At 45.1% G+C, this 14,495-nt stretch overlaps 1 protein-coding gene across 1 annotated transcript; it reads right to left on the reverse strand.

Annotated features, from left to right (window-relative positions):
* Positions 1–1,189: 1,189 nt before the first annotated feature.
* LOC119397400 (multidrug resistance protein mrp-7-like) lies at positions 1,190–14,124 on the reverse strand. The gene is made up of 5 exons (XM_037664826.2): positions 13,934–14,124; positions 11,756–11,914; positions 8,960–9,126; positions 7,946–8,140; positions 1,190–2,213 (listed from the first exon to the last, which is right to left on the reverse strand). The coding sequence occupies exons 2-5, from the start codon at positions 11,852–11,854 to the stop codon at positions 2,093–2,095; spliced, it is 582 nt and encodes a 193-aa protein (XP_037520754.2). The 5' UTR covers positions 11,855–11,914; positions 13,934–14,124; the 3' UTR covers positions 1,190–2,092.
* Between the last annotated feature and the right edge of the window lie 371 nt (positions 14,125–14,495).

Here is a 14,495-nt window from a genome sequence, read left to right on the forward strand (position 1 = left end):
CTTCTGACTTCGTGCGATTTTGCAGACGCGTTCGCGCAGCAGGTTTTATATGCCTGTCAAGTCGATATCATAAAAAAAGTCTGCAAGCATGACACGAGAGCCGAAAAAACGAGGCGAGCAGTTCATCTTGCTCCACAGTGGTTAAAGCTCGGCTAGCTGCCTCGCGTCTTAATCGGCGGGTGATTCTCCAGCGGCACGGAGGACTTGACTCGAACCTTCTCAGAAAGCAGTGCCATGGCCGTATAATATTTTTTTTTCGCACGCCGCAAACGTTTGTTCACGAAAGTACACGGCTGCTACTGTTAAGCATGCCATATCAAAACAACAATCATATGATTCGTAGTTCACACCGCAGAACATCGATAGCGTGTACGGCTTCATTTCGGAGTGCATGTGAACCATTATTCATCTTCAACATGACAGAATGAGACTTACCTCGAGGTATACGTCCTACACGGTGTAATCGCGACTTGGGAAATGCATTTCGCTTTGAGTCGGGCGTCGTTGTCGTCGATCGTCTGCTCTTCACCGTTAAGGTGATTGACGAGCCTTTCTCCTTTTATCAAGTTCGCTTTTCGGAAGTGCCAGTCAAACTTGAAGATCCTTTTGAAGCCGCACTGCACGCGGTACATTGTGAGACGCCGCAAGTGCACCGCGAGAGCTCTGCACGTGCAAAGCGAGCGGCAACGCGGTGGAGAAAAGGGAAAACGCTCGCTGCTGACACCCCAGTTTCTCTATTTCTGCCAGCTATGGCGCTGCCTGTCAGGAGTAGCAGCGCCGCTAAGCGTTGCTTGGGAAGCCTATAGACATTTATTTATTTATTTATTCATTTAGTTACTTATTTACATATTCACCTATTTATTCATTCATTTGTTTATTTATTTATTGTATACTTTCGTAACCACGGCGCCACTGAGAAATTACAGGGGTGGGAGGGGGGGAAGGGGGGGGGGCGCTCATACGGAGCAATGTGAAGAACCTATGGAACTCTACAATACAAAATGCATTACATTCACAGTGGTGCAAAATAAACAGTACATTGCAATACACGCGGAACAATATAGAGCACCATCAAGAGCACTAAGGATCAAATGTAGTACATATAGGTTCTCAATGCGTACCACCGACATAAAAATCACAATTTCTTAGACGAAGAAAACAAAAATGATATACAAACATAAAAGGCAGAACTCTTTGATAAAACACTAAGTAGAAAGATTAACTGTACCACAAGATAGTACAAAATTTCAAAATACCACCCGTAAACACATCATTATCCAGTAAGCGAGCTGTGCTGGCAGGCAGTCGATTTCACTCTATTATTTCAGCAAAACAGCCATATCACGTATGCACTTTGAAAAACTCATGTCAAAGTCTCTCATCATGCTTCCTAGAGGGTGTTAGATATAGGGCAAATATAGAATTGATAGCGCTACTTAAACATCCCCACGTGATTAGAATGAATCTAGAGTCACCCACTATAGCGTGCCTAATCTCATCATGAATTTGTCACGTCAAACACAATGATTACATTACATCACTGGTATGATGCAGTACATAACAAAGGATGCTCACGGCTATATACGCATTTGGACACACTATGAAAGTTTGAATGAGAATGGATAATAACAATGGCATGAAATGGCTAGCCCAGGTTGGAAGAGTCAATCTTTCGATAGGCATTTTTTTGTGGTCTCTTAAACTATTGGCTGCCGCTCCATATTTCTTGGTTTTCATTTATTTTAGGCTGATATTTTTGTTTATTTACTCTTGTTTTCTTTATTGTGTTCATATTTCTTGTGTTTCTTGTATTTAGTGATATTGGTTTAGGTTATGTTTATCCTGGTCAGACATCGCGCAATATGCTCTCTTCATATAGTGGGTAAAAACGTCCTACAAACACACTTTCTTCAGAAATCCACCTGTCAGTGCCACTGCATGAAGAAACAACAGATGCTCTTATTTGTGAAAGCTAGCTTTCACTTAGCCACTACTTGCAGGAAGTATATTATAGTAGCTGGTCTCTACTTGGACCTTGTAAGCAGACTCAATAGACAAACTTTTTTCAGAGATGGCAACTTGGTAAATTATGTTACCTGTCAGGATCTATGCCTGAACTTTGCAACATATTCCTAAATTTAGAATTTCTGTCGGTGAGAAGGTGCCGGATCGATCCTGATTCCAAAACTTGACCGTCGCCCATTACCACCACCCTGAAAAAAAAAGTGGAGATACATGTATATGTGCTGTTACAGCTAGATGAGTTATAACTTAAAAGTCTAAAGAAAAATGCCTTATTCTGGGGTATTTTCCCCACCTCGGTCTTTTGTTCTAGCAGAAGATCACGAATAAAAGGAACTACGACCTCTACACCAGAATTTCCAGTGCTCGTAGGGGGCCGCCCTCTTTGGCCGACCGAGGCGCCGCGGTGCGAGAATTTGCTTGGGGGCTGCTGAAATGCGCTGGCGTACAGCACGGTGCACCATGTTTGTGGCTCTCAGTAGCGGGCGATGGCAGATTCGCAAGCGCCGCAGCCGCTCAGTCTTCTCTGAATGTTGGAACGTGCATCTTCTTTCATGCGAATACATTTTAGAACAGTGGAATTGTGCCAGGGAGCTTGCCAAACATCGCGAGAACGTTCAGCAACATCGTCACGGATGTTTGAATAGTTGAAGTTGTCAATTATTTTTTGTTTAGAACTGTATCTTATCAGGAAACGTTTTAAACTTACGCATTAGCGTATGCTAACGACCAGATGAAATCTAGTAAGCTGTATGTTGTTTTTTTTTTCTAAAAGGCAGCAGCAACAGATATTTTCGTGCTGTGCTATCGTCCGACTTTGTGCTGCACGATGGCTGTTTTGTGCTTTCTCTCCAAAATGCAACGGGATGAACTTAATTAGGCGATTATTTCAGTTTTTAACGCTGTAGCAGAGATTACGTGCGGTTTCTAAGCGAGATCACTGCGAAAGGATGGCCTGGCATAGTGTCCGAAGCCTCCTGAAGCAAAGCTAGACGCAACGGGCATGCCGGCCCCGAACTTCTGTGTTCTTAAAGAGCATAGTCTGCAAAAACACCCATTCGCACAGGTGCGTTGAATCACGATCAAAACCGACGACGATTACGTTTGATATTGATTAAGTTCGACCCTGACCGAGCGGCATGCCTCGTTCATGCCTCGGCATGCACTTCCTATCGCGACATGCCTCGTTCAGGACATACTTAACTGCAACTGAAGGATGACACCTGCAATGACAAGATCCCTGTCACACGGGCGCTTTCGATCACAATTGAGCCGGATCAGGATTTATCGCCTCGTCCTTCCTTGGCTGTGACAGTAAAACTTCGTTATTATGAAACCACAGGTCGACATGCCTCGCGGCTGTGAGGTTCAAAGTACATATGTTCTATGGGCATGAAGTTGTAAACAGCGAAACAGTTCGTTACATCGAGGTTTACCTGTGCCTTTTTGAACAAATTTATAGCCGAGGTGGCCGCATTTTGGATTTCGGAAGCAAGCCTAAACACCCGCGTGCTGAAATTCCTGTGCATGTTAATAACTGAAGCTTGTTTCCACTCAGCAACCTAGGTGGCGCTGTAAGTCTTCAGGCAAAATTTAGAAACATTTGTTAATTGGCTTAGCAGTTTGAGAAAATATCCGGTGAGGTGAGTGCATACCGTCTTTCTCATTTCAAGATTCGTCGTTGTCGTTCAAGTAATTCTTTTTTTTTTCATTTAGCAGGTAGTTCTGTTTTAACCCATGCAGTTGCAGTGCAGCCGTTTGAATAGGTACAAAATATGGCCTCCTGAGCGAAAGCACCAGCTCACTTATTACTTATCGAAATCAACGGCCTTGAAAACGTCTAGAATACAAGCTGCACAAACACAAGCCGCTCGTATTCCCGTGAACGTCGCAGGTCGTTGCATCAGCCGCTTCCCTTTTCTCTCGCTGTTCGGGCACCCAACGACGGCGCAGTGTCACTCGGACGAATTTTTATACATCGCACTGCCGTTCTGAGTATGCGGCAGGCAAGCAGCTGAGGCCGCAGCTTTCTAACAGCTCTGAAAGCACTGACGCAAGCGAACACGCGACGCAAGCACGGCTATCATCTCCCGCCATCAGCAGCCCCCGCCGTCGTCTGCACCACCAGGCGCCGCCTGGTGTCGAGAGTAGCAGCGCGGCTGACACTCGCGCTACGAGGCTAAGAAAACTCTGGTCTATAGAGGCTCTATTGCTGGCCCTAATGGCGGTGACACGGCATTCACCAATCGCCATTATTCGTCACTTTCTTTTCCGAAATATCCAAAATGAGATAAAGACTGCCATTGCTATTTATTTCGTTCATTCATAAAAAGGCGGCATTTCACTAAAACTACGCTCGCATATTGGTGTTCGCATCATTAGTTCTAGCCCAAAAGCAAAATGCTGCTGTCACACAGGCACATTTGTTCGCGATCCGGGCCAATTCGCATTCTGCTAGATCTCCATAAGAGTCGATCCCGATTAGGCTCGTTCCAGACCGGGCGATGCTACATTTTCACTTTTATTTACGATAAGGTGCGATTCGCAGCAAGACAATCGCAATCAGCGCGTCGTGATCTGACCCCCAAATGGCAATATGGCTCACGTTCGCGCAAAACTCTAATAATATCTGTGATTTAACGTCCCAAAACCATGATATGATTATGCGAGACGCCGTAGTGGATGGCTCCGGAAATTTCGACCACCTGGGGTTCTTTAACGTGCACCTATATCTAAGCACACGGGCCTCAAAAACTTCGGCTCCATCGAAAATGCAGCCGCCGCGGCCGGGATTCGATCCCACGACCTTTGGTTCAGCAAACGAGTGTCATAACAACTAGACGACCTGTGCATCAAACGCTATCCGGACCAGTTTGAACCATGTACACTGTAAACGAAAATTAGCCGAGATGGGAGCTTTTCCAGCACATGAGCCCCTAAAACCCCCATGCCCCAATCATTTACTCCGTGGTAGCGGGGTGAAGTCGGCACATGTCGTCGTAAAACGCCCCTTGCTTAATGAGGGAGTTTATGAACGACATGACCTTGTTAAACTCCCCACGGAGTTTTAGGTCACGTGGTTATAAACTCCCTATGGGAGGTTTAAAAAGTATTTTTGGTCGTGACGTGCGTGTCACGTGGTTAGAAACTCCCTATGGGAGTTTTAGAAACCAGTTTTGGTCGTGATGTGCGTGCGTGTGTGAATGTGCGTGTGTGTACGGGCATCTGTTTGCAGCGAGGATTTGCAACGGCCGGTTGGTTTGTGTAGAGGTGTAGGACTATTTTCTCCACTGAACCGTTCTGGTCAGAGACAAGTTCAACTCGCGCCAGCGTCCGACCGCGAACACATCGAGCTGGCTGTCCCGTGTTTATTCTCCCGTCAAGCGGCAGTGCCCATGCACACGAGTGCAAGCCTCCGACACGCCACGGATACCTCGCTTCAACGTGGCGAGTTACGAAGAACTGCGAAGAATAATTTCATCGGTAACAAAAGTAAGCTGTTGCGATCGTCAGCGGGTTGTTTCTGGAGTCTCACCGGCTAAAACTTCGAAGCAGTAAGAAGTAGGCTTCGCTACGTCGTCGGCATCAAGCCGGCCGGCGGCCGGTGTGAAAGCTGCGCCGGCGACGCGCTCGCTCCGACCACCGACAACGCTTGCTTCTCGGAGTGTCACCGAAACGATGCTTCACCGGCTGCAACTTCTAAGCGGTAAGAAGGCTTCGCTACGTCGTCGGTACCAAGCCGGCGACGTAGCGAACTCGCACCGCCACACCGGTCGCCGTGGTGAGTTCTACGAGCTCGCACCGGCCACCGGTGAAGCAAAGAATATGTTTCACAGAAAATAAAAGCTGCTTAAATTGTCTCTTTTGCGCCATGCAACCACCGCTGTCAAACGTCTAGCGCGAAGGCGAGCGCCGATACGAGACAGATTGAACCAACGTGCGACCGCCGATGTACTGCGAGCAACAGGAACCGCGACTACAAGCCGTCTCGTTCGTTGTAAGTGCATCGCTCCGTAGCTTAACGCGGACAGCGGACTCGGATAGCGGCAGTGTGTGTGTAAAAAAAACGGCGACGAAAACTGTACAGCAGAAAGTATTTTGTGATCGCGAGCTGTCGTTCATCGTATAGCCGTGCCGTACTCCTGGGAGAGGCCTAGCGACGCCGTCGGCCACAACGCGGTATACCGGCGGGGCGACGCATTTCTTCGCCGGTGTTGCTCGTGAATGTGTGCCGCTAAGCGTTCGTGCACGGCCGCTCGTGGTTCGTGTACGATTATGTGCATTTTACAGACTCACGCACAGTACTGCTAAGGCGGATACATCCCATGCGACAGAGTGCCAGCTGATAATCAAAATTTGCTAATTAAGAAGGCGTTGAATGTTCGGTGGGTTTATAGTAAAAGATAGGTGTGCCTCAGTGGTATCTATAAGCTCATCACAAATTTATACGTACGCCATGAATGTTTGTTGCTTAATTTCGGAGAAAGAAGTGTCCCATCTGAGCCACATTGGAGGTCAAGATGTGGTGCCTATATATACTCGGTGACCAAAGTTTGGTTGTGAAGCGCTGGTGGTGAGTTGTTGTCAGTGTGAGTGTTGTATTACTTCGCGAACGTTGTGTGCCTGTTTGTGTACGTGTGATCCAGTTTGCGTGTTTCGATGCTAATTTAATTAAAGAGCGAAAAGCATTTTTTTTATAGTTATAAAAATTTACTCCCATATTTACCTGGAAAAGCTCCCCTATGGATGTAAACAAAAACTCCCCTCTGTCCATCCAAAAACCCCGTCCTGTTGGGGAGTAAATTTTTTACTCCGTCCGGACGGTGTTTTTAAAACCCCCATCAGGGCGTGCGCTAGAGGACAAGCCATTTACTCCCATCTCGGCTTATTTTTGCTAACAGTGTAGCAGCGACTTGATTGCGATAAAACAATCCGATCCAAATTGGTCCCGATCGCTATCAAAAGTGCCCCTGTGAAAAGAGTGTATCATGAACAAGCAGCCTGCGAAAATTCTTTGCACTATATGACACCACAACCACAGCGACTCTGAAATTTTGAATAGTGTCCTGACTATCCTTGCTGTTAGCCACGCCGTAATGAGTAACATATTTCCGGTACAGTGTACACAAGCCGTATCTATGTTTCCAGGTGCCCCTGTTGTTTCTAGTAGACAGCGTTTGTTTCAGTCAGCAAGTCAACCTAATAGAACCCTTAGACTTACGACACTGGGGTTTATGCGCCGTCATTTTCTATTCTCGCATTTCAACTCATAGAAACCATATTGATAATCACCACTCACATATTACAATGCAGCAGAAATGCAAGCGCTGGCTTCCTTATCAGACTCATTTCAACCGCAACTCTCGAAAGAGTCGAAGTTGTAATTTTGAGCAGATTCTTGTAATGATTCCGCTTTCAAGGACATTTGAGAAATTATAGCAGCGGCTACACGCCGAGACAGAGGCTGTGGGCCACTGCATATGCATCAGAGTAAACGTGCTAACCAGTGTGGCAAATACGTAAGCTCTCCGTCCATTGCACTTACAGTAACAGGCAGGTGGCATTTCTAAGAAAAAAAATACTACTTTGTTTACCGGGCCTTGTTTGATCTAGGATTGCGATGTGGAATTTCGTTAACGAAGGTTATCAAGAGAAAAATGCACGTGTTGTTACCATTGCTAGCATTTATGTTTGACCATGTGCGGTTTGCCCACAATTCCCTCTCCTGTTATGTCGTTGTCCGCCCCTTTTTTTGTCTTATCGTTTCATTAAATTTCTTGCTAGATGCGCTTCGCCTGTATCGTTCCAGTCTTCCGTCGTTATGAGCTTTGCAGCGCTGCCTTCATCCATGGTGTTCCAACTATCCCCAACACAAGCTTTTCTAAGTGCTAACCAACGTACTAGTTGTTTGGGGTACACAAACCTGTCGTAATCAAGTATGGTGTCGATGCGGTGCGCCACAGTAATTACGGCGCAATGGGCGAAGTTCTTTCTTAGCGTTGCCTGCACTCTGCGGTCTGTCTCCTGGTCCATTTGGGATGTTGCTTCATCGAGAACAAGAATCCTCGTCCCTCGCAGGAGTGCACGGGCTAGTGAGACCAGTTGACGCTGGCCCGCACTGCCGGAGGTTATGCACAGGATATCAGGTGAAACAGTATACCTCATCTTTCTGGCTACAAAAGGCAACACTCGAAAAATCGTCAAAGATCTCACTTAAGCATAATATTAGCATTCCCCATGCATGTCTATACAAGCCATCTTGATCCTTAATAAAGCCACTGCGAAAATCACCCAATTGCTTGTTCGAAATATCTTGTCCATTGTAACGAAAAATATATGAAGCAATTTGACACGTACGATTTTCAACGAAAATGGGGCGGAAATTATGTGTTGAGTGCACAATAAAACATTCAATAAAGGTACTCTTGTTATGTTGCAGCTTAGTGTTTTCCCTGGCCGGGACAGGAAAATAAATAATGTTGCCTTTCGGTGGGTGTGACGAGAATCAGTACTAATATTATAAATTCAAAATATTTATCAGTGCATTCCGTCGTATTCAACGTATATAACCTTACTTTCATAACGCAATATGCCTACATAATATTAATATCACTGTTATAAATAGTCTGTAGGTGTCTATTAGAAAACAGCTGCTTCATGAAAACGCAAAATTTATGAAAACTTCATATACGCGATGTAGGTGTATCCACAGACAGCGTAATTATCGTTCTCCTTTGAATGACAACTACGAAATATGAATTTCTTATCGAACCACATGATTGCGGCTGAAAACGTGGATGCCGTTTACTGCCAGTATTGCGAACATGCGCATGAATATGCTTCCACAAGCGTTTGTCAGTGGCTGTACAACGATACGTCAAAAACCCTACAGCTTCTCATGCCTTAATTGCAGCGGCACATCGATGTGCACACCTACCTCAGGTTACCACCGTTTTCTTCTATGGACATTGAGAGGCCATCAACGCTGTTTTCGACAAACTTGTTCAACTGGACGCTGCGAAGAACTCGCCAGAGTTCTTCATCTGAGCTGCAGCATTCAGGGTCCAAAATTTCACGCAGTGTTCCAGACCACAGTGACGGGTCCTGTATGATGAGGCATAAGTGGAGTTTGAAATTGGTTTCCCCACTTTCGACCTACCATCTGATATGAATGAGGATCCACTAGACTAAGGTGCATGAATAGCAGGCATTTACTTGCACCGTGAGTTTGGAGCAGCACATGTATATCAATGAGCGAAAAATCGTGAAGGGATCCAAGTACACCCCTTTTTCGGTAGCCGCAGTTAGATTAACCCATTCAGGCCCTGTTATTCCAATTTGGCATCATTGATTTCGTAGGTCAATCAGCAACCGCCTGGTAGAAAAAAGGTTTTTGTTCCGCTACGACTCACACTGAGCATCTGTTCTACATATGCTGCCAACATGGTAGACTCAAGAATGTGAGGTCACATTTGAACGAAGAAATTAGAGAGGTGCCCGCGCTGTTCCCGCAATTAACTGAGGCAGCTTCTTCCACCCTGCAGAGGTAGGGCATTTACTTTTGTTTCGCGTAGAAATTTTGAATTTTGGTGATTGGGTACTATTCTACGCCACCGAAAAAAATTGCAGTAAGAAACAGTAAATAAGGATCAACTATTAATCGCGTAATATTTAATTACTAATTTAGTTGAACTGCATATTAAATTCAATTGAAAGGTGGGAGCGCACATTTTTTTTTCATTTTCGGACTGCCATAATCATGTGTATTTTAAAATGCAGAATGAAGTTGTCTACCTTGAACAGAATTAATCTCGTCCTGAAAGGGTTAACAGAGCCGGCAGGAATGTTCAGAAAGAATCAATAAAAAATTCTAACATGTTTATGCGAGTAAAAAGAATGTTTGGTATTGCCATGACTAACATCCTTATGTTCAAGGTGGAAGATCCCATAACACGTGCGAACAAATACAATTTTCTTGTTTTCTGTCTTCGCTCAAAGTGAAGATTGGGATAGCTGCAACAGTGAAGTAATGTTTCTTAGCTATCACTGTGAAATTCTCGTGTCAGATTTTTATCTGCACATGAGGCTGTCAAAAACAGGACGATATCTTCAACGAAGCTAAGTCTCGTCGTACATATAGCTAGAGCTAGCTGTCGTGTGTAATAAAATAACAATATCTGGCAGGATAACCGGTGGTCATTAAAGGTAACTGACTGGATTCCAAGAGATGGCAAACGCCTGGGGGGGAGACAGAAAATTAGGTGGGTAGATGAGATTAAGAAGTTTGTAGGTATAACGTAGCAGCAGAAAGCACAGGACCGGGTTGATTGGCGTAACATGGGAGAGGCCTTTGCCCTGCAGTGGGTGTAGACATGCTGCTGATGATGATGATGATGATCCGTAAGAGCAACGGTGTTACCTATGAGACATTGGAACACTTTTAAAAGTGTACAGATGTATACAGTCATCCAGAAAAAATAACGTTCGTGGTATTCAAGGTGCCTAAAAATTAAGAAAACGAGTAACTAGATGAAAACAACTTGCCGATGATGCCTAGCGATGATGCATTGCCCAGCGTGAATTTCTGCGTCGTGAGCATTGCTTTAAGAACTGAGCTGGTGCTCCGCTTGCGCATTTTTGAACATGCACTGCATCTGACCCTGTGGTCGTTAGCCGAACCAAATTAGAGCTCTGGTGGAGGATGTTCGACATTCGTTGCAGAAATTACTCGGGGAACGGGCCTATAAAAATTTTATACAAGCCAGTAGGTTGATCTTTCAACGTTTAAAACATTAAGTATGACAACATATATAAAGTAAAACCTGTTCTCCTGTTAGGCTGCTGTGAAGTTTGCGCGCAAACAAGAAATATTCTATTTTAATGACTTCCGTGTCTTTACTCGCACATGTTGAACTGCGAACAATTTGTTGCAGATTGCTCGCAGATGAACAAACCTTCTCTTGAATTTCTAAAGATCCATTATACCATGCATTAAATGTCGCTATAGCCATATAAGTTTCCGCGAACTCCCGGGAAAATGTTCTTGTGAAATAAGTAAGAAAACATTCCTGTACAAGCAGGTGATGAACCTATATAGCGCTTGTCAGCTTTGTCGAGAATAATTTCTTATAAAAAAGTCCAGCCAGTTCCATGCCTGAAAATAATCCGACAGGTAAGCTGTCGCCCCTTTCCAGAGGCATTACATTTTCCTCCCAAGATTTGGGAATGTGCTCACTATTTTATATACCCTCTAGCTGGTTCGTGATAAGCGTCACTCCTTCTAAGCTCGTGCTGGCACCGGCGAAACGACAGGCAGCGTCGTCGACGTCGTCTCGTCGCTGGCGATTACGTCTCGGGCACACCTCGACCTCTGAACGAACATGACAACGTCGGAGCGAAAATGATCCCCCCACAGAGGCGTGCGTGATTCCCTGCGAGAGTTGAAGGGTCAGTGGCCCACGTGACCACTCGCCCTCCCCTTCCGAAGTGGCCACTCGCCTTCCCTATCACGCGCAGGGAACCATACACCTCCTCTCTGCGGTCAATCAGGTCGCCACCTTACCTATCCCGTACTTATACCATTCTCGCGAAGCTCCTCTTTGCACCTGCTTGCTCACGCGACCTGTTCTCGCGAACGAGAACGACGCCACCGGCACAGGGTCCGCTAACACAGCTTTGGTGTAAAAGTTCGCGTCTCTTTTGCTAAGTACTGGTTGCTGAAGTTCTCGCCCACCTGGTGAATGACGCTGATTGCAGAACGTAGTATCTTCAGTGGTACGTAAGAGATGTCAGCACCGTCGATAGTGATAGAACCAGCTGTGCACGGAATCATACGCAATAACGCGAGTATAATGGACGATTTTCCTGCGCCAGTCCTGCCCACAATAGCCACCTGAAATTCAAAGCAATGGTAATGGAGGAAAAAAGGCTACTCCTAAGAGTAAACACATAAACCGTGTTTAGGTGCAAAACAGCAAAATGGAATCAGCTATACCCAGGAGTTATTCGGTAAAGCATTTCACCTTGAAATCTTAAACGCGGACTCATGGCATTTCTTGTACGGTCATAAACAAATTCAAGCCATTGTGCTCCTCGCACACTACGTAGCTTTCCAGCTTGGAACATGTAATTGTCTATGCGCCTCAGTATTTTTCTTTCATGCACACGAAAGACAAGCAACACATGCTGTATTCTATGTTTATGTCGCCAGGTACCAAAACATTCACTGTTTGTATGCTGTTTTTATGCATTCCATCAATTCTTTCGCTGCCCCTCTAACACATTGTACAGCACATATCCAATGGGGTAATAACAACCGCTTCTTTGGAATTATTGTTGCATTATAAACTTTTGCAATGCATGAAGTGTCTTCTTCAAAGCAGGAAAATAGGATTTTCGGCTTTTCTACGTCAGGAAGAGCAACCGTTAAGTTCAAATTGTTGCTTGGGCTATTTAAAGCTATTTTTAAAATCTATACGTACAACGCTATTGCAAGTGAGTTCAGCAGACTCCCGCAAGCCGGCGAAGGAGTTATGAAACATAAATGACAGCCACCTGTTTGTAGCACGACGCCACAAGAAAATCTATACGATTGCTCAGAAAGGAACGTTTCTAGTTGAAGGAAAGTTCGTACTGTTCCGGTGATCGAAACCGGAACGAACGCCATTCCTGGGTGCTCGTTCTACCAAAGGATCTAACTAGATTGCGAGGAACTGGCTGTGCGATGGTGAATTAGTCAAATCGAAACACATGGACGATGAGTAGTCTGTGGCCATGTACTTCGATTTGACCAATTCCCTCTACCGCAGCCAGTTGCTAGTATCCTGGTTAGCTCAGCTGGTAGAACGAGCACCCCAAAAAGGCGTTCCTCTCGGTTATGATCCCCGGATGAGGACGAAGTTTTCCTCAAGTAAGCATTCTGAGAAATTTGTATTTCCTTGTGGCTCCGTGCTACAAACGAGGGGTTGTACTGTATTACTTTCATATAACAGTGATTTTTTAAGGTGAAAGCCTCAGATAATTCATCAAAGGCGAAAAAGGACTGTCGACGTCGGCGGCGTCAACACGAAAAATTACGCAATCACATCACCCTATGTCGTCATAATGACGTCACATGTCGCTAAAACGTTTCACGTTATCATGTCGTCACCGTGCCGTCACTATTACGTCACATCACGTGACCTGACGTCATAATATGACATCGTGGCTTGGTCAAGGTGGCTTAATGCTTCACTGTTTAGCTCATTACTTGAGGAACATTACTTGGCACATCATTACTTGACATATAAAGGACGGGGTCGGAGTAAAGACCCCAACTGACGAACATGTGTTTGTCAGTTCGTGTCTACTTCGTCCCTGTTTTTTTTTTTTTGAGCCATACCTATTTTTGCTCAACTCAAACGTGGGACGATCATGGAGGCAGTGCAAGACAACGTTGGGTGCGGAAAGCTTGCGGGCGGGATCAGCACAATCGACTGAGAATAAGATGATGGGTTTCGCCTTCCAGTCGTCTTAGGCAAATGCATAAGGCACCGTGTGATTTTTGTCGATGCTCATGAGGACAACATGCCATTTTGAGAACGCAATCCTTGAATTGTGTCATTTGCTTTCAGAATCGTTATTTATCTTCTAAAACAATGCTTCCTTATAGATCTTGTCAGCTTATGCCATTTTTATAGCACTGTGCTTCAATGTAGGGGACGCGTGAAATGCAAGAGCGGGGGATATTTATTTGAGCAATAGAACAATGGACTTGTGTTTCAATTCCTCGAAATGTGCGGAACTGTAAACACCAATAAAAAGATAATGATAAAGTGTTGGACTAATCGGAAAATTTTTCATTGGATAACCTGGGCACAGACACAGTTATACAGGAAAGGAAATGAAATGTCGGATCCTCGCAAATACATACCTTCTCTCCAGGCTGCACGTGGAATGAAATGTTCTTTAGTGCATCATCGGTTACACCGGGTCTGTAGGAGGCGCTGTAGTTATGAAATCGCACGGCACCGTGAGACGGCCAACTTTCAAAACTGGGCTCGATGAAGACGCCACCGGGATAGAAATGGCTTTCCTTGCGGCCGCAACTGTTTCCATGTGATATCTGCTGTGGTTGGAAAAGCCAAACCTTAGCGCAGTTTTTATCGAAATGTTTGAATCAGAAGCATATGTGTGCCACTTTTCGGAACGAAACAGGATGGCTTACGAAATAAAACGTGCAACAAGTCTAAATTTAGGACTGGATGATAGACTTCGTTGGTTTAACACAACTAGACATTTTGCACTGCCTAAGATATTTTATTACTGTCTGTACCGTTCAATATAATGCACAGTGGACCTTTTGTCTGTACAACAGGCACTTACCTTTTTTGGGGTTTTGTACAGAGACAGGGCAGCTATTAGCGAACAAACGCATTGATATTCAGGGCCCCCTACGCTCATATATCACTCGAATAGCATAAATGATCCCGAAA

This window comes from Rhipicephalus sanguineus, chromosome 6 (genome assembly GCF_013339695.2).
Source record: "Rhipicephalus sanguineus isolate Rsan-2018 chromosome 6, BIME_Rsan_1.4, whole genome shotgun sequence".
NCBI classification, from domain to species: Eukaryota; Metazoa; Arthropoda; class Arachnida; order Ixodida; family Ixodidae; genus Rhipicephalus; species Rhipicephalus sanguineus.

Bases quoted from the DNA above. Each gene is read 5' to 3' on its own strand.
- LOC119397400 (XM_037664826.2), bottom strand. From the start codon at position 11,854: ATGATTCCGTGCACAGCTGGTTCTATCACTATCGACGGTGCTGACATC. The intron at 9,127-11,755 runs GTGGGCGAGAAC...CTCATCATACAG, and splicing joins CAATCAGCGTCATTCACCAG to GACCCGTCACTGTGGTCTGG. The intron at 2,214-7,945 runs GTTTGTGTACCC...TTTTTTTTTCAG, and splicing joins ACCATACTTGATTACGACAG to GGTGGTGGTAATGGGCGACG.